A 19,665-nucleotide genomic window follows, 5' to 3' on the forward strand; every position below is an offset into this window, starting at 1 on the left:
TTATGATTAGAAACTCTTCACAAAACTTCTGCATACGTTTCAACGTTTATTAGATTTAACACAGTAGTCAGGTACATGTAGTCGATAAATTGAGGTTTTCAGTCGATAGCAGATATGTCCATTGGACAGATGAGATTTCCTGCGATCGGATGGTTTGAATGTTTCCGCATCGCGTCTATAAAACATGCAAGTATTGATTTTCTGGATTTTTTTTCTATTAATTAACATATTGCATTAAGTATACGATTAATTAACACAGCTTCGGTTTCTTCTGAATCCATTCTGTTCTTCACCTACATGTAGCTATAAAATGTCGTTGTTTTCCAACTTGGTGAGTCTCTCGACGATAATATTAATGTTGGTATATATTTTATTTGTTACTGATAAATAAGTAACACCCCTGTATGCTAGTTGGTCTCGCCCGTTTCCTCCATCTTTTGGAATTGGCTGAATGACACCTAGATTCCAATTATCTAGTTTAGAAATGATTTTAAAACAGAAATTTGTAGCTCAACGTACTTCTCGTTTTTTGTACGATCAGGACGGAGTATGCTTCTTTGGCTCAGTCGGTAGGGCCATAGTTTTTCACATTGGATACTCGGGTTCGAATGACCTACAAGACACTTAAACATGCACAATTTTGATATATACAAAGCCTTTTATCCCAACATGGTACAGATCAAATATCAATATCATGGGCTCTTAGTTATTGAGAAGAATTTGATTAAACATTTTAGCCCTTTTGACTCCTGTGACCTTGAAAGATGGGCAATGTCATTCATTCAGACAAGTTGATAACCCTTCCTACCGACATGCTACAAGCCAAATATAATGTTTCTAGGCCTTTTAGTTACAATGACACGAAGTCGTTATTGATTTTGAACTTTTGATCCCGGTGATTTTATTTACACAAACATGAAAACCATCATCCCAACATCCTACAGGCCAAATTTCAGTACCTTGTGTCTTGAGTAGAAGACGTTTGAATGAAAAGTTTACGCACTGCACTGCGCACGGCGAACAACGGACGAAATATGATGAATATAAGTTTTTCCTAACACTTCGGGTCAGATGACCTAAAACAGAATATGTTGGCAGCCATATAGATGACCTCATCAAACCGACATAATGTAACAACTATTTCCTTTCTATACTACCTTTAAGTGCACATCTCATGAAGAGAGTATGCTTGTACTTGATAGGAGCGTACGCTGCATGTCGAAGGGACATAGCGCCATAAAAATCGTTAAAACACACAACAGATGTACACTTCGTGGAGAACAGCAGAGGACGAGTGCCTGTGTAAGGAATTCTATTGGCGGTTGGAGAAAAATGCCTGCTGGTAGGCTTGAGTGTGGCAATGAGGTTGGAAGAATTCTATCTTATGGCCTAGCTACAATTGCAGTAGAGGTAAGGTAGACTGTAGTAAATGCGATAGAACACAGTTTCTTTAAGTGACTCTTGTCTGAAGATATCTAGTAACACGGTTTATATGTTGCTGCTACGCCTGTGTAGTCATTCAGAAAAAAAATGCTTTAGCTTATCATTTATAAAGCGTTGATGTTTTGCTTGTTGTGTTGTCTGGTCCCAAACCGACGCTGCGTATTCCAACGATGGTTTTACATAGGTGGATTTCCTCTGACTGGAGAAGTTCTGATGTTTCGGCGAAAAAGGCTAAAATCGAGTTAGCCTTCTTTGTGACTCTGTCAGTGTGTTGGCTTTAGGAAAGGGCTTTTGAGATGGTTAGACCTAAATATTTTGCCTGGTTAGCATGGTCCAGCTGGTGGTTGTGTATGTTTTAAGGTGGTGCAGAGGTTTCCTTTTGTTGGTAATTTTTAGGACTTCACACTTTTCAGGGATACATTTCAATTTTATCTCTTCTTCCACGTTCACCAATGTCAGTCTGTTTCTTTTCAAAGTACATCTCTCCAATACAAACGGTCGAATAATAGAATGTACGCAGCCCGACTCCTCGTGGAATAGCTGGTATGACATGCACTCTTTGGGCTGTTTTCCTTCTAGAACGACGGCCTTGGTACAATGAAATAGAAAGTCGTGGATCCACTTCAACCTGCTACCTCTTATGGTGTAACGGTGGATTTCCATGAGGATTCGCTCATGTGGTACTTTGCGAAGACTTTGGACATTCGTCTGCATCCAGATATTTTTCATGGTCCCGAATACTGATAATTAGCCAGGTTTTACATATCGAGCTCTTCTTCCTGAAGACATGTTGATATTCTCTAACAATATCGGAAAGAAAAGTGTGCTCCGCACATTTACAGCATATTGATGTTATTGATGTCTGAAGTTTGAAGGTTTCCCGCGATAACAGGAGCAGCAAGAGCAGTTTTGTGGAACAAATGTAAGGAGTAGAGGTGCAACTCCACATCTCTCGCTTTCCGCGACCTGAGGTAGTGCTAATCTGCCTTATCATGTCCATTTTTGAAATTAAAATGGTATCTTTCTTATAAGACATGCAAAGGTTTGCACTCAACTAATACTTATGATAGTCTTTGCAGAAAAGTTCGGATTTTCGGATGATTGCCTTTTTAATAAAGATTTTTGGAAAGAGGAGTTCATACCAAAGTGGAAAGGAAATACAATCGTATAGGTTGTGTACATGATTTTGAACTATTGTGAATCAAAGATAGCTATCTGACTCTATGCATTTATTGTCCCTGTTGCAGTGTGATGTGAAGGTTTATTTTACCCTCAGATATTAATATTTCCCTCAAGAAGTATGGGGTATAGGAATGGTATTGTTTTGACCATACACACAGCATACTAATGCGATTACTTTCAGATTGGTTGTACAAATGTACATTTGTAAAACAGGTTTTTTATATAAAAAATAAAAGCTATATACAGTTCATCCCTTCTATATTTGCTCAGAATAGCAGCATATGTAACCTATATCCTGCAAATTTATGAATATCAAAATAACCGTTTTTAACATTTTAACATACTTAACGGTTAATACAAACAATTCTGATGGCTAACACATTCTATTATACTGCCGATTAAAAGATAAATGGTCTCTGTTTCTGACATAAAAATAGGGAGTCAGTGTGCTTAATGTTTATTTATAATAACTACACTGAAATATGAAACCTTAAATAGAAAATGTTATAATTTGATATTTGTATTACATGAAAAGTAAAAATGGTCAACTTCGCAAAGTGTAAGAGCACATATTTTCAAAATAGACGCTAATGAACAATACATTTTGTTGTATTTTCCTCATTATGACTTACTACTAACCGAGACAATTATGTTTTGAAAATCGTAAAAAATCTTATCAAGATTGAAACGAGATTTCTGCAAAAACCTTATCAATGTTGACGGATTTCATTCAGTCACTATTGACGGAGTTGAGACGTAACTCTGGTAGATTGGAATGGGTGTCAATTATCTGGAGGTTCCGGATTCGAACAATAGCGGTGGCCGAGATTTACACTTGTATTTTGCGAGTAGAGATAAGCGAGGAAAATTTACTCGAAATATAACTTCCTATCCCATACAGACACACACCGGATACCACTATAACCACAAGAACGCTGTCATTTTTAAGCTGGACTTTTATATGGCTATTGACACTTATCTGTCTTGATTAAAAAAATGGATTTTTTTTCTAAAATCAAATGTTTAGACAGTATAGTTCATAAAACCAACAAATATTAATGTTATGGCTATTAAGTTTCACATGGCATTATAGTTAATATATAAATATATATTTTTATATATGTCGAAAAGTATGCTATCGCACGATTCTTATTCAAAGCTTAAAGATAACGTCCGTCCTATACCAAATGCACCGATTGTACCCAATTTTTGACAAAACAAGATCATTTAATTCATTTGTCTATATCACTAATTACCATTCCTTTGTAGTCAGTACAGCTTTGTTTAATAAAAACCTGTTGTTCTCGTAAAGTCGATCGGTTACATTTATCACGAAAATCTGGTAATTAAAACATGAAAGGTTTATTTAAATACCTGATCGTTCCCCAGCTTTGTATATTCTAGGTTAGTAGTGTTTTGATGAGCACATCTGTGCTGGATTAATTTACCGTTATTATTCCTATGGATACTCATACTGTGATGTGAAATTAAATCTTCATTATGCTGTCTAAAAGAGGATGTACTCGACTCATCTCATTCCTCATCACATTCATCTGCACAAGGATAAATGGTATGTAGAGTTTTAAGTCATAAAAATAACGCTTTCAGGATATTTTCTTTAATAGAGGTCTACAGGGACATGTTAAAGTAGGCATGTTAAAGGGAAAGGTACATTATAGCGAGATATAGAAAAGTTTTCTAGAAGAGTAATAAGAAAGTCGGTACCAAACTAAAATCTATTAACACAAGCAGACTCAATTCATTGGGTATATAGTTCCATTACGAGGATCAAGAAAAAAACTCCATAAAACAGTTTTATTGATTATAGTGTGTCGAAGTTAATTCTTATTTACTTTAATTTTCATTTCTTTTGTGATTGACTTAAATCCAAATGATTATATTAGACCTTTGACAATGCTATGACCTTGAAATCGTGTGAAAAGCTTGAAAGCGTATTTAATGCTCTTAAAATATTTGATATGCAAACACCTCATTTAAACTGAAAAACGATTTGAAAATAATAAAATTCTAGAGAAAACGACAGTAAAGTGGGCATAGAACCTGTAGTGTGACGTTTACGGAGTCGTATTTGGATCTCTTACATAACTCGGATGTAGGGAATCGTATAATGATGGACTAAAACCCTTTTGAACACTGTAAACGAACTTATTGTATATCCGAATGTGCTAAATTTCATTCGCGCTTATAAATAATAATTTACATCTTTTTCACATTTGGTCAAAAATTTGACTTCGCTAAAATACGTACATTTGTTTTATAAGATAAACAGAATACTTATCGATTTTTTTTCACAAAAATCAGAATAAAAATATCAACAAGAGAAAAATAACGCATGATAGGTCGTTATGCAATAGCCTTATATCATAAAAAGTAGTTTAATCGTTGAGTTAAAATCGGGTAACCAGATTGAACCTTCAGCAATTCTCTTGTATGACATATATCACAGAGGAATCTTTTAGGATTGAAGCATCTATGATGTGGCCTACAGACATCCGATAATGTGAGTTATATCTCAAGATCTATATTCATAAATACTGTTTTAGCCTTCTTTTATACATTTTATACAGCAAAACACGATTGCTTTTTCAACCGAATTCATTTTCACAGTTAACATGGAAATCTTTCCAAGTGGAGCTTGTGGGGAGAACAGAAAGGTCATAAAGGTCATCATCCTTATAGAGATAGATAGATAAATATGTTTTCTTTATTTCCTCTGTTTAGACATTTACATCAATCATATCTTTTGTTTACATCAAATGAAAATAACAAAGTATATACACAATAATAGACGAGTGTTCATCTCTGCGATCATTGCAGGCACCAGATCAGAAATATTGGCCATCATTGAAGCCCATTTTCGTGGTCCAATTATATGTCCTTTGAACTTCCAAGTATAAAGTTACATTGTCTTTTGTTTGGTAAATGGTCGAATTTTACGTCATCCGAAACGTCTAATACGTTTACTAAAAACTTAACATGTAATAATGCATTGAGACTTTTGAATAATGCCGGACACTGGACTAGAAAATAAACTGTTACATTATTCTTTTTTTCTTACATATTTTAAATGTCACCGTGTTTTTCTCATAACGACATGATGATTTTACCAGTTCGCCGAGCGTCCATGTATATTTCGGGTCTTCTAGACTCAGTAGCCACAGCGGGTTAGGACCATCAGTGTAGTGAATGGAATTGTATGCCTATAGTCTTTTAGAAAATATAGCGTCTCGCCAATTTATATAATATAAAAGGACAAAATCCATCAAACACGTAATCCAGCAACATGAATGAGATGTTGAGATTTGCTGCAATGATGAACATATCGTGAACAAAACTTTCTGTTTTTATCATTATATCACCAAATATGTATATAGGGGCACAGTCTAATCGTGAAGATATTTTTCCACACAAAGTTACTACTTACCACACAGAGCTTATTGAAGAACATGAGCTTTTATACATTTTTTACAGTTATTGATTGCAAAACACGATTGCTTTTTCAACCGAATTCATTACCACCGTTAACATGGAAACCTTCCTGAGGGGAGCTTGTGGGGAGTTCAGAAAAGTCATCCTTATACATATAACATTACATCATTATAGTTCATATATCTGTTTTGACTTAAACGTAGTAGCAGTACATCAATAGTAAACCTACTGATAATAATGAGTTTGTTTGTTTTCAAATAAAAAGCTCACTACCTTTCCAAAACAGCTTTTTGTTTTTAAATTGAGAATGTAAAAACGAGATTAGTGATTTCATAGAGTCGCCAAAGTTATTAACTTAACTTTAATACTACACTTATCATCACCTATTTAACATAACGCGGGTCGTCTTATGTTCCCCCCACTGACTATCACTGTCCTAGACGGTAATGAATCTCCACTGTAACATAGATATTACGTAGAAAATATTACATTCGTTTAGGCTATAGATATATATTTTCTTATTTGTAATTACTTTTTATTAGAAACTTTAAATTTTGTTTTCGGAGAGGTAGTGGGCCTGTAAGGATTTCTAGAAATTATTCGACTTAAGATTACATTAGCGATTGTGGTATTGGCACTTTTAGGCTAGTGAGTTCACAAACATTTCACTTATTTGTGTTTCATTAAAGCGCGAGTAAATGTACCATTTCATATGAAATATTTCCTTCACTGCTGATAATAAAACTTTAAATTTAAAAAAAAAAAAAAAAAAAAAAAAAAAAAACGAGTACTTTACACATTTTGTAAAAAGGATAACTGAAAATGTTAATATCTTGTGATTATCTTCGGTGTATACGTTGAACAATAAGATCGAGATGCTGATATATATAGTATTTTTTATGTGAATATGTTTGATTTTTTTTTGCTTACAAATAGAAAAGTCAATCATTCCCTTTTAAATGTATTTCTCATGGTATGTGACTAATGTGACACGGAGATATGCGACTATGTTTTCGATCAAACATTTACTCTGATATCTTTATTATTACAGGGGTTTCTACATCGACACATAAAATGTTCAGTATTCCCTTTGTAAATGCAATTTCAAATTAGACGACTAATTTTCCGAATATGACTTGGCTCGGCATGGGATGTATTTTGTTTTTATTAAATAATCTTATCTTAATATATTTCGACAGTCCATCCATCTCCTTCAAGTGAATAAGTATAGTTTATAGTTCTATATTTATCTATAAAATATGTATGAACTTTATTTTTGTTATTGTCATTAAATACTAAACTGTAATAAAACACTATTTAAATAAATATTCCAATTACGTTGGGTAAGATGAACTGATATTAGTAGTAATATTTACTTTAGTTATATATCAAATACCATTTTCTAACCGATATCTATCAGGTTCAACCAAGCAAATACATATTATGGACTGTACTGTATTTTTTCTATTTTTGTTTATTTTCTTACAATATAATGTTGTTATTGTCCTTGAAAAAATCCCAATACAATTCTATATGTATTATTCACACCAATAATGGTTTGTTAAACAGGTCAACCAGAAACCTTCACAACCACGTAGGCTATTTAGTTTAAAATAGGTGACATTTTGTGACGGGGATATTTCTTTTATAGTTCTCTCCGGGTATCGATAATCCATTTAAAAATGAAATCAAATGGGGATTTTACGTTCTGTTAGCTTTATAAAAAATAAAGGGGAATAACCCGTGTAGTCTTATTTCCAGACATTGCGAATGGCTGGTGGAAATACGATGCATACATAAGCATACAATAAACGCATTTCGTTGTTTTATTATATATGTGTTTCCATAGCAATTATATCAAAACAACAAATGATACTAGACCATAAAATGTATGTTATTCTTTATATCATATATGGCGGATATACTACTGTACCACCTTTCTGTATGCGTACATTGTTTGTCATACCGCCGTTAAAACCTTACAGATACGAATATCTCAGTCTTGTCATTTAACTATATTACTTGTTTAAGATGGAAGATTCCACTAACTATATCAGATAGAGTTATGTAAGATTCTAATCCTAAGCTAATGTCTTTTAAATATCCAGTGTATGATTGTGATGTCGCAATCGCATTTTGATAGAAATCTGATACACATTTCAAAATCAGAAATGCGGTCTCGGTTCTACCGTTATTGTGATTAATGTTTTTTGTTGGTAAGATCTGGAAAATCTCGTTTGTCTTACGCAAGTATTTAATCACAGAGGTTGTAATATGATCAAGTTTAGAATTAATGTTCTCAATGCTGATCGAGATCTCTGAGTTCACCCATTTGTGTATAAAGTTGATAGATTTCTGTCAGTTAAGTTTACATGAGATTGTATTGATAGACATCTGGTAAAGTTAACTCTAAATAATTTTTGATAATTTTGATGATGAAATATTTCTTTATTTTTAACTAGTAATTTCGAAATAAAAAAATGAATCGAAATTCAGAAGATGCTCTCTGAAATGTTATGCACCGTTTCAATATTTTGAAAATAATTAAATACTGTGAGAAAATCCATGTATTTTTATTTGTTATTATGCTAAAACCGGTATACATATTTTAAATTACTACAATTAGATATTTACCATTGTTAGAAATTTTTCATTTAAAATCGAACGAAAAGGGACCATGCATGGCGAAGTTTTTTTGATTCCCTAGTCCACCAGTTTTTTTTTTAAAAACTAAGTGTTATAAAAGGAAAGTGTTTGTGATTGAAATCTAATATATTCTAGATTTAATTATAATGGGAGCTATGGTAGCCGTCCAATGTATGCAGTATTTCAGTAATTTCATAATTTGGTCATTGTTGGCCTAATTCAGATAGTTTATCTGTGTTAAACAATAGAGCGCAATCTTAATAAACGCATTTTTTATATTGATTGTATCTAAGATGTTCTCAATATTTATAGTTCAATAAATTAATCACAAGATAAAAGGCTTAACAAATTGAAGAAATAACAGCTCAGACAATGTAATATACGCAAATGTCAGTTGTCCGCGAAGTTTTACCCACGTGTTTTGTCCATCTGTAATAATAATAAGAAATAGATATAGTCTTTATGGAACAATTTAATCTTAAAAAAACACGTGCGTTAATTGCAGAATATCTCCATTGGAAAAATGAATATTTCTCGAAAGTAACATTTTATTGCTTTTATGCTTATCTCTATACTATGTATGCACTATTTTATTTGATTTATTACTCTATAACCGATATATTAATTCAGAATATCGGTCATATATCGCTTAATCTTTTAAACCAAGGTCAACCCCCGTGTGTCCAATTAACATAACCTTTATGTTATCTTTAGTAAAAACGTTGCTCGGAAAAAAGAATATTTCCACTCATTCTTTGAAATAATTTTTTTTCATAACAAATAAAATAATGAAATAGTTTTCATTACACCAGTGTTGAACACAACGTTAAAAATGAAATACGTAATGCCATATTTATAGATTATAAATATTAATCAAGTTGAATAATTTTGTAAATTGTACTAAACATTAATAATGGGTACATCTGACCAGTATATTGGAAATACAAATTGTTACCCTTATTAAAATATACCTATCTGTATACAATACACCATTAAGTCATTAGGTATATATCATATTGACTCTTTGTACTCTGACACTTTGTTAAAAAGGTACATGTACATACGCACTAAATCGTTTCATCCAAATGTGGAAAAAAATATTCAGACTGATAATATCGACCGTGCTTAGGCCATTGTAAATATACCCTTTGAAATTCCTGTAACTAGACTGATGAATTCATTGTATAGTTTGATAGCAATGAAATACTAACAATGTAATATATAAACAGTTTAATGCCATGCGACCTAGTTAGAACAAATGTAATTAAATATGTTGACCTCGACAGAGATATGAGCACTTCCCATGCTGTTATTTGTCCCCAGGAGAACAGCCAAACTTTATCGTACATTTTTTGTGTCAGAAAATAATTTTTGTTTTGGCATTTCGTCAAAATCAATTATTAAAGCGCACCTTTTTATTATAAATATCTTCATAAAGATCTATTTATGAATAACGTTGCAATGCTCATTACCAAGCATCTAGCAATAAAAACATATTAAGACAGAAAGTGAAATCAAACATGCCACCACTGCCACCACTCTCAAATAAACATAGTAGTAATCAGGATACTATTCCATTTCCCTTGCTTCAAACACTATCCATTACTTTAACTAGAGTACTTCATTGTACATTACATCATCAAGAACATAACATGAATTGTTGTACTTCTTACAGGGCAGCAGCTTGATAATCTGAGAGGCCGTAAGTACATTATTCTTTAATCATCATCATCATCATCATCATCATCGTCGTCGTCGTCGTCGTCGTCGTATTCGTCGTCATCTTTATTATCATAATTATCAACATCATCATCTTCATTATCATCATTAATTCATCATCATCACGAATGTCATTTGCCTGTAGCAATTTCTTTAATGACAAATAAGTAATATTTTCTTTGTATGATAAATATTTTTGATTATTTTTGTGTGTAGAATATCAGAAACAATACCGATTACCATATTGTTTGCATTTAAATTGAATACAATAAAATTGCCATTCAATAATAAAATCAACAATATAGAAATGATTATCACGTCATTTGTGAATTTAACGAAATATTTATTTTGAGAAGAAGGAATGTCACATGGCATTATATTTTTCAAAGACATGCGAATAGAAGATAAAATAAGAAGGATACTCTGGAAAAAAATCATATATTTTTAAGGTAAGGCTCTCTAATTAAGGGTTATTTAGTATACGCTCCAGCTTTAGGTTACCATTTACAGACCAAACATACTAATGTAAAGTACATAGTTAATGCTTACATTCTGTATCATATTGATGCTATCCAGCCTGGCGACTGGTGTTTAAAGTTCACCGTTCTGACTATATGACTGGGTATGCTAGCGCGGCGGAGTTTCTTACCACACCCGGAGGGTCCTCGGAGACAGATGTGTCTGTAATGACTGACCTTTATTCCACCGGTATCAAGTACAGATCGACTATATTGGATGATTGGGGCACTACCAGAACTATCTCCGCAGTAAGTTCACGTGCTTCTCTCGGTCATGATACAGATGTGGCTATTTGCTATTACGAAGGAAAAATGTAGAGACAATGCTATAAGGTTTGTTTGATAAAAAACAGAAAATACAATGAAAAATACAAACTGTATTATTATTTTTTTTCATTTCCTACATTTATATACATAAATTATATATTAATGGTATAGAGATAAAATACAATTTTTGCCCATTAAAGTCATGACTTATTCAAATCATATGACCATCAACATAAGCAAATTATATGACCACCAACACATAAATATTATATGACCACCAACACATAAAAATTAAATGATCATCAACACATAAAAATTGTATGACCATCAGCACTGTCTGTTTTAGGAATCACCGAACTGAACTCGTAAGTATCTTTGATAACTTGAAACATAACAATTTATCTTTTATCTACCGTGGTAACTTGCAGGTACGTCTAGCTGTTTGGGATAATGATGTAGAGATGGCCTACTTCACGTTTAACACAATGGGAAAATCTCTATCGAATTGGATGGATTGTAATAACATCATCGACTCCAGTTATACAGATATCTTTTCAGAGAGTATAGAAACTTGTCAAGTATCGTAAGTGTAATGAAGCATGTTTGTACTCTATTGTTTTTATTGTAATTGCCTCATGTTCAGACTATAATTGCGAATTCGGAGTTGTACGTAACAATAGTTTCCAACTCTTTAGCCCTTCGGTTTATCGACATTAACGAAATAATTTCACATTGAAGTGGTGCGTGGTACGACATACAACGTTTTGAATAATATTGAGACAGAGTTCTAGCGTTAATTATAATTTTTCTCGAAAGCTTTTATAAAACGTCGGTAGCAGTAACAGCCATTCATCACGAATTTATTTCTACATGTTGAAAATAACGACGGTACGTAAAATTGTGTATGAGAGATTAAAGGTTTACTGGATAGGATGGGCAAATATAAATAAATTGTTCAATTATGTCAGTAGAAGATAATCTTACAAAGATTTTCTGTAGACAATATTGAAAACAATTAGATACTGGCATTTAGTGCAACACCTCGACCACTGACATAGTTAGTATTAACCATATACAGTTTCCATTTTCTTTTGTAATTTTCTTACTCATATAAAGGAACAGCGGACGAAATTTCATAATACAGAGAGGATATGGGGGATGTGACCAAGATAATGGCTGGTTGGTTGTCAAGGACACGGATGCTACAGGCGGGTGTTCATGGGATTACGCCTATAGTTATGTCACAATCTTGTTTGCCCCAGGCTCGACTTACACAACTTGGCAAGGCAAGATTCATTCCATAATATATATATATAGCTAAACGGATGTTGTGATATAGTTCTAATAGAAGCATAGGGAGTTTTGATGCTATTGTGTATTTGAAATTCCTGGAGTTTAACCTATTTTCGTTTCGTTCTAAATCAAAGTTACTACATGTATTGTGCATTATTCCTAGATTTATTTTATTATGTTTTAAACCAGATTCCTTAAGTTACGCTGATGCCGTGACCTTGTCCGTTATGGGTAAGTTGTTCAGAAAAAAACGATGTTTTTAAACTACCGTATTTATTTATGCTATTTCGCTGTTCTTATAAATGTAATTTGGGCATTTTGTGTCAAATACTGTTTTCCTCATTATATAATACTGTGAGATTATAACGCACTTGTATTCAAATGCGAATTCATATGATGTAAATGCGTTACAGGGACTTTCTAAGTATGAAATGTACATTTTTGCTCTCTCGTAAAATTATTTCTATAAAATTTGATACATTTAAAGTTATGATCGATTTATCAACTACTTATCATCACAAATTTAATCCGTATGAACTAAATAGTACAGTCTACTTATGAAATATATTCATAATATACAATTATGGTCCTCTGTTGAGGGATACATCTAGAATTGTCTCCCTGGAAAGAGTTATTTTCTCGAGGGCAAAACTTACCCCTCAGGAGTTACTTCCCAGGGGTTATTTCCCTCGCCTTCCAATTTCGGTGGGACATCTATGGAATTTATTCCATGACAGACATGTGATCAAGTTTAATCCAATCAGATCATTCTAAATGAAAATGGGATATAAATAGGATCTTAATTGAGTGTTCATTTAAAATGAGATTTTATGAAACGAGTCTAAGAAGTTTTTATTTTTGCGAGCCGTAGCGAGCAAAACTTAAACTTCGAGACGAGTTTCACAAAATCTCATATGACATGAACACAAATCTAAGATAAATTTGATCACATAAGTACAAAAACTTAGATTTCAAAGAAACCCACGTCAAAATTTATTGCGAAAATCAAGTGAAGGCCGCCATTTTGTCCCGCCGTCATCGAAATCCCGACGTCATGTATTGTTTTCTTACGTCATTTTATTGTTTCTATCTTGACGTCACAACGAATTGTCAGCCAATAAAAATCGCCCCATGTCATATTACATTAGTGACATACGAAAAATATTACGTGGGTGAAATCACTGATTATGAGGCGGTTAATGTGATAAAATGATTTATGAAAAACATTGTTGACGTCATATACCATTAGTCTGAGACTACTATGGACGCATCATTTTTTTGACTGGCCGTGTAAATAATACCAAGGTTACACTTACAACGAATCTTATCATGTATAAAATTCTTTGCACGGACAGACTATTGCTTAATCTGACTGCTAAACACCTAATCAATTTTATAAGTATGCTATATTAATCTTTAGGCCGTTCTGAAAATTAAACTTGTTTAATTTTTGTAAAATCATATCATGATATCCATCGGTTCCTTAAACGACCCAATGTTATTTAGAAACGTTTAATAGACGGTTCTGAACTCAAGATATGCTTTTAAATTAGATAACAATAGAAAAAAGCATACGTCTAATTAAAACGTTAGGTGAAATTTTACCTTAAATAAGCTTACAATGTCTTGATATTTTAATGACTACTGTTATTTTTTGTGATCTTTTCTGTATACGGCTTACAGAGTGGCACATGGTCTTTAAGGGAATAGAGGGGGTGACACCGAGTGCTGGGTCACTCCAGAGTTCATGGGAGGGGGATACTGTTGAAAATGATGACGTGAGTGCCGTAAAAACCCTAACAACTTCCCCAAGTAGTCACTTCAAGGACGGACTGGCAGAAATCTGGACGGAGGATTTTACTCTCATTGAACAGGTACATTTATCTTATTTGAATTTTCGCAAATTTTACAAATGACCGTTTGAAAAAAACCAAATATAATTTAATTTTACATCGGTTACATCAAACTTAAAAATGTAAGATAACTAAATTCAATGTGGTTAAATGTGTTAAAAATAATCAAGTGAAAATTATTAAAAATGACACGGTACATATTATAGGAGTCATAACTCAGTAATCACAGCACAGGTATTTGTACAATAATCCTCTATTTCACTTGTGAAGGTGAAGTATGCATTCTTCAATGACGGACAGGAGACAGCCTATGTTGTTTTCAATGCAATGGATTCTACAAAAACGTCCTTCTTCTCAGCCGCAAATATAATTGCTAGCAATTACAGCGATTTGACGACATCCTCTCCTCTCTACTGCAGTATCACCGGGTGAAGTATAACAAATACACTACAGTGTTGTTATTGATCTATTGCCGTTTTTTACATTAATTTTCTTAAAGATCTAGTTGCATATAGTCGTTGTCTATGCTTCAAATATTTGGAATTATTTTAGTCAATTCATGTGTGCCACGTAAGGTAATACTATCAGAGATAAATATTTAAATGACGCAATAAACATTCGATGCAGACATATATACTTTTCGATAATCTGATTTGATTATGTTCGTCTTACAAACACATTTAGTCATTTTGTACATGGGTATCTTGGATTATTTTGTAGAGATACCGTCCGCCAGTTCGCGGTGACGGACGTCCATGGCGGATGTACGGCAGATTATCATTGGATGTTGGTAATGGATGTCGGAGCCACTAGTAAGCCATGCGGATTCGATCAGGACGTCACCACAAGGCCGTACTTCCTGTACAGTAATGGCACCACCAGTGTGGTTCCGGACTCAGGTATAGCAATTAACCACTTTAAAGTTATAAGTTATATTAAGCATATCATCAAGTATTCTTAAGTTATTTAACAAAGGGTGGAAATATATATCAAAATTTTTGCGAAAATACCGATATATATATATATATATTTGTTTTGATATGGTCTATGTAAATTTCTTAGCAAACAGCGTTACTATTTGTTTGATCATATGAGAGGAATTGAAAAATGTTCGTACGTAGTTAAAAGAATCAAACAGTCATGAATACATTTTATAAAGTACAATAAAAATGGTTGAAGAAGAAGAACGTCTTATGACAATTTCGATTAGGGGAATATAAAACAAATGTAAAGGCGATGCATAATAGACAATCGGAATAGCAAATTGTCATTAAAACCACTATGATATTAAAATCATTTCATAGCTAATACTAATATATATGTCATGGGGTTATAATTATTTTGCTATTGTAAAATCAAATACAAGGATGTTCGAGAGTTTGAACAACCCTGCTGAACATAATGTGCGCATTGTATGTTGTATATATATATATATATATATATATATATATATACTTTATGCTGCATATTTAATATTCTTTTCCTTTCCTAGCGGCATCAACATGGAATAGTGCTGAATTTCCCTCTGCTAATGTAATGGGATTGTTCGTGAAAGGTAGACAATCTGCTTTGATAAAAATAAAAAATGAAACAAATCATTATTACCATGACATAACATGCTACAAGTATCTTATAATGTTAAGCTGCCATAAAGTGTCAGTTTTGTAGGTTTGTTTAGTTTGCGATATTTCTTATTTTTATGATTCTATTTAGTTATCCCTTTATTAATCAATGTAAACGTATATTATGCTAAAGGAATTTGGCTAGGTATATTGAATTAAAAGGATTAATTTGAATATATTTTTATGTTATGAATATATAACACACAATTATGAGTGTGCTCCGCGATCTATTTAGAGTACACTCAGGTTTTTGTGTTATATCTCCATAACATAAAAATATTTAAGTTAATTCTTAAGAATTAGTGTATTTGCTGTATTTTATATATAGGATGGTTTCCTGTGATGAAGGTAGCCTATGGTCAGTCTACGTCCCCTGCCAGTAGCATATATTACCTGTGGATATCATCATACAGCTCATACAACATCAACGAATTCGATTCCCGCGCTTATTCGTTCAGTGCGGGGACCCCGAGCTATAGGTCAAGGATCGTTCAAAATTGGACTAGCTACTATATAAGTGCGGTATGTGCCAGATTAATGTCGTCATTATCTAGCGGGGTGGTCAGACATGGACAACTGGTGCATCTGCATCTTATTTACCTCATTATTTCCGAAACTCTGATCGCCTTTCAATCGTTCAGAATGCAATTGTCTGATAAGGACGAATGCTGTTTTGTTTACTAAACAACGAAGTAATTGTGTTAAAGTGTAGTATCAATATCATCATGGAATTCGTCTGTACTTTGGTGAAGGTGTAATACGATTCTTATTTTATCAATATATCTTTGTTGAAGGTAAGGATATCAATGATAAAGAATGGAGTGGAAGTTGCATTTTTCGTGTTTGATGCCCATGCATCATCCCGAACAGACTGGATGTCGTGTTCCGATAGGCTGCTATATAGTAGTTATAGCGACATTAACCGCGGCAGTACCCATAACTATTGTTCTGTCAGTGGGTAAGTGGGCTGTTACTACATCGCCAGTTTAAAAGTCAACTGAGGCTTGTGAATTTGGTATTTAGTTCAAAATATTCGACATTAAAACATTTATAAGATCGTGGTAACTGTTGATTGCCGTTCACTGCTATATCGCCAAAGAGGGAATCTCAAAACGTAGTTCGCACACTATGTTTTATTATTATTACTTTTATTTTTGAAGATGCAGTAGGGTATTTTGGTCCTAATATGAATAATACTACTATGAAATCTTTTAACTCAAAATAGTAAAGCTAGATGCCCCGAACGTTGTCTATATAAAGACAAAAGGTTAACATAATTTTGATTCTTTATCATGAAAGGTAGATACCTTTATTCTACAAGAGACATATGTCTAAATATGGCACCTGGAATACTAGGATTATCCATGTTCAGTCTTTAGAACAATACCAACAACATTGTTATATATGTAGAGTGAAACTTTCTAAATTATCAGATTGACATTACTCTTTGGCCGGTTTTGGAAGGTTCAGTTTCGGGAAGTGATCTATTTCGTCCGAATTTGAGAGGGTGGGGCATAATTGGTAGGACAGCGTTTTGCATCATTGCATTAACGACATTATAAAAACATTGAATGTATATTTTTTTTTATTATGTTTGACTTTCTGTAGTAATCTCATTAAATAACAATGTTTCTTGACAGCAAAAATAGTAAATAATGTGTAATTGCAGTTCTTCCACGTATGGTCGGAGATTCTTCATAGAATCCTCGTACGGTGGGTGTGACGGAGACATTGGCTGGATTGTCGTAGCGGAGAGTGGGGGGACGTGTGACTGGGAGACATCTTATACTTACCCGTACGCATTGTACAGTGACGCTGGCAACACAATGGAAGTAAACTCTGGTGAGCGGGAATGAGAACGGGAATTGTTTGTAACTCCGGCATAAATATATCGTCTCATTGTAGTCCTTTCCATCTGATGCGGTGTCATGCCGTGTATTTCCCGCTTTGTTTCAGTGAAGTAGCGCTATGAAGAACTAACAACTATTTGTTTATTACACTAATAGTATAAATGATGGAAATTAGTAATGTGTAGGATGTTCACGGTGCCCTTAAATATGTTTGAGTTGGTGAAGGTCGAATTCATGTAAATATTTTTTTTAATATTGTATATGTAAATGATTATATTTTCAGGTATGGCCCTTGCGGACGTCTTTGTCGTTTCCGTAGGTGAGTTGAAAGTGCTATAACTGCAAAGTATAATATCTATGTATAAAAATTATGTTCCTGAAATTATTACATATTGATTATGTAAATATACATTATACAGGATCAAACACATGCATTATAACATTAATATAGAGTTTCATTTGATGATTAATTAATTCTTAAGGATGAATTAGGGAAATCTCAACACGAGGAGTACGCCTCTTCAGATGAAATACCTCGTTAGTATGAAAGCTGACAATTCAAGTGAAAACCGTTAAAAATGTTGCAAATGGTTTGCAGATAATCCTTATATATCGGCCATCGTTTTTAAGAAAATTTGCGGTATGTTTTCGTTCGGTATACGTCGGATATGCCAGACTGCTCTATCCATATACCGATGCATACCAAAAGCAGCAACTGGGTGCCCTGAATAAAATGTCTGAATCACGAAAGGTTTTACTTGCACTGTCAGTTTAAAATTTAAAAATTGAAATTGAATTATGATATGAATATTTCCGATTGCAGCATTAGTAAAATAATAACATTGATGTGATATGCAGATTTTTTATTCAAATATTATCGTAACGTTCATATTATTCTTTTGAGTTAATTCAGTAATGGACCTTTTATATATAATCTTGTTCAGCGTTCGAGGACTTCTGTAGTCTGACTCCATGTCAGAACGGAGCCACGTGTTATGAAAGAGGGGTTCGCTTTGAGTGTGTGTGCGCTGGGGACTATTATGGAATAGTATGCGACAACCGTAAGTATTAACCAATGTATAAATGGATGTTTGATCTCTGTTTACCAGCAAAACAAAATTGAAGTAACTCGTATTTAAAAACAAACTAGCAAGTTATGGAAAGGACAAACTCATTAAAAGTTGGTGTCACCATACTGGGCAAAAATATATTGTGAGGTTTGTAAATAATTCCCTTATGCTGAACTAGGTCTACAATGTGGCAAACGCATTATACCAATAAGATAGTTTTGATAGTTTCTATGAATTATTTTGTTGCAATGTTTAGCGTTTGGGAGTTTTGCGATATCTTTACCAAGGATATCTCTTGGTATAGACTGCTTCTGTTTTAATTCTTTCAATTAACTAGGTGATGCTAACTGGCAGGAGTGGGGAGCGTGGTCATCATGCAGTGTTACGTGTCACAACCAGGGGACGAGAACTCGCACAAGGTCATGTGATGGTACTTCTGCCGGATCTGGATCTACGTGCTCCGGAAGTTCCTCTGAAAGTGAAGTCTGTGATCCTGATTCTGAAGTTTGTCCATGTAAGTATTTTCAAAATGCAATTATTAACTTAGCTTCAAAAAATAACTAAACGTTTTCATATTTTGTTTTATTTCAAAGATAGACCTTAAAGGACAATGTTTAATTTGAGTCTGAAAACAATTAATCTGGATTGTTTTGCATTATGACAATACATTTTATAAACAAAACTAAAAGTAAAAATGGGCGAACCAGGCACTATATAACATAGAATTTGACTATTTCAAAAACCATTAAATT

The 19,665-nt window shown here is 33.3% G+C and overlaps 1 protein-coding gene across 2 annotated transcripts in view; it reads left to right on the plus strand.

Moving 5' to 3' along the window:
* Positions 1-4,003: 4,003 nt before the first annotated feature.
* The window catches only part of LOC138321534 (uncharacterized), a 30,034-nt gene continuing 14,372 nt past the window's right edge, over positions 4,004-19,665 (plus strand). For both annotated transcript variants that reach the window (XR_011208341.1, XM_069265286.1), the window contains exons 1-16: positions 4,004-4,195; positions 10,397-10,423; positions 11,017-11,207; positions 11,654-11,808; positions 12,342-12,511; positions 12,708-12,749; positions 14,202-14,392; positions 14,642-14,799; positions 15,092-15,270; positions 15,864-15,926; positions 16,322-16,515; positions 16,788-16,951; positions 17,663-17,835; positions 18,127-18,162; positions 18,788-18,904; positions 19,251-19,427. Coding sequence is in view for 1 of the 2 variants with exons in the window: in XM_069265286.1 (XP_069121387.1) it covers positions 4,126-4,195; positions 10,397-10,423; positions 11,017-11,207; positions 11,654-11,808; positions 12,342-12,511; positions 12,708-12,749; positions 14,202-14,392; positions 14,642-14,799; positions 15,092-15,270; positions 15,864-15,926; positions 16,322-16,515; positions 16,788-16,951; positions 17,663-17,835; positions 18,127-18,162; positions 18,788-18,904; positions 19,251-19,427 (2,107 nt within the window). In the remaining variant the exon portion in view is untranslated. The remainder of the gene's footprint in view (positions 4,196-10,396; positions 10,424-11,016; positions 11,208-11,653; positions 11,809-12,341; positions 12,512-12,707; positions 12,750-14,201; positions 14,393-14,641; positions 14,800-15,091; positions 15,271-15,863; positions 15,927-16,321; positions 16,516-16,787; positions 16,952-17,662; positions 17,836-18,126; positions 18,163-18,787; positions 18,905-19,250; positions 19,428-19,665) is intronic.

This window comes from Argopecten irradians, chromosome 1 (assembly GCF_041381155.1).
Source record: "Argopecten irradians isolate NY chromosome 1, Ai_NY, whole genome shotgun sequence".
NCBI lineage: Eukaryota > Metazoa > Mollusca > Bivalvia > Pectinida > Pectinidae > Argopecten > Argopecten irradians.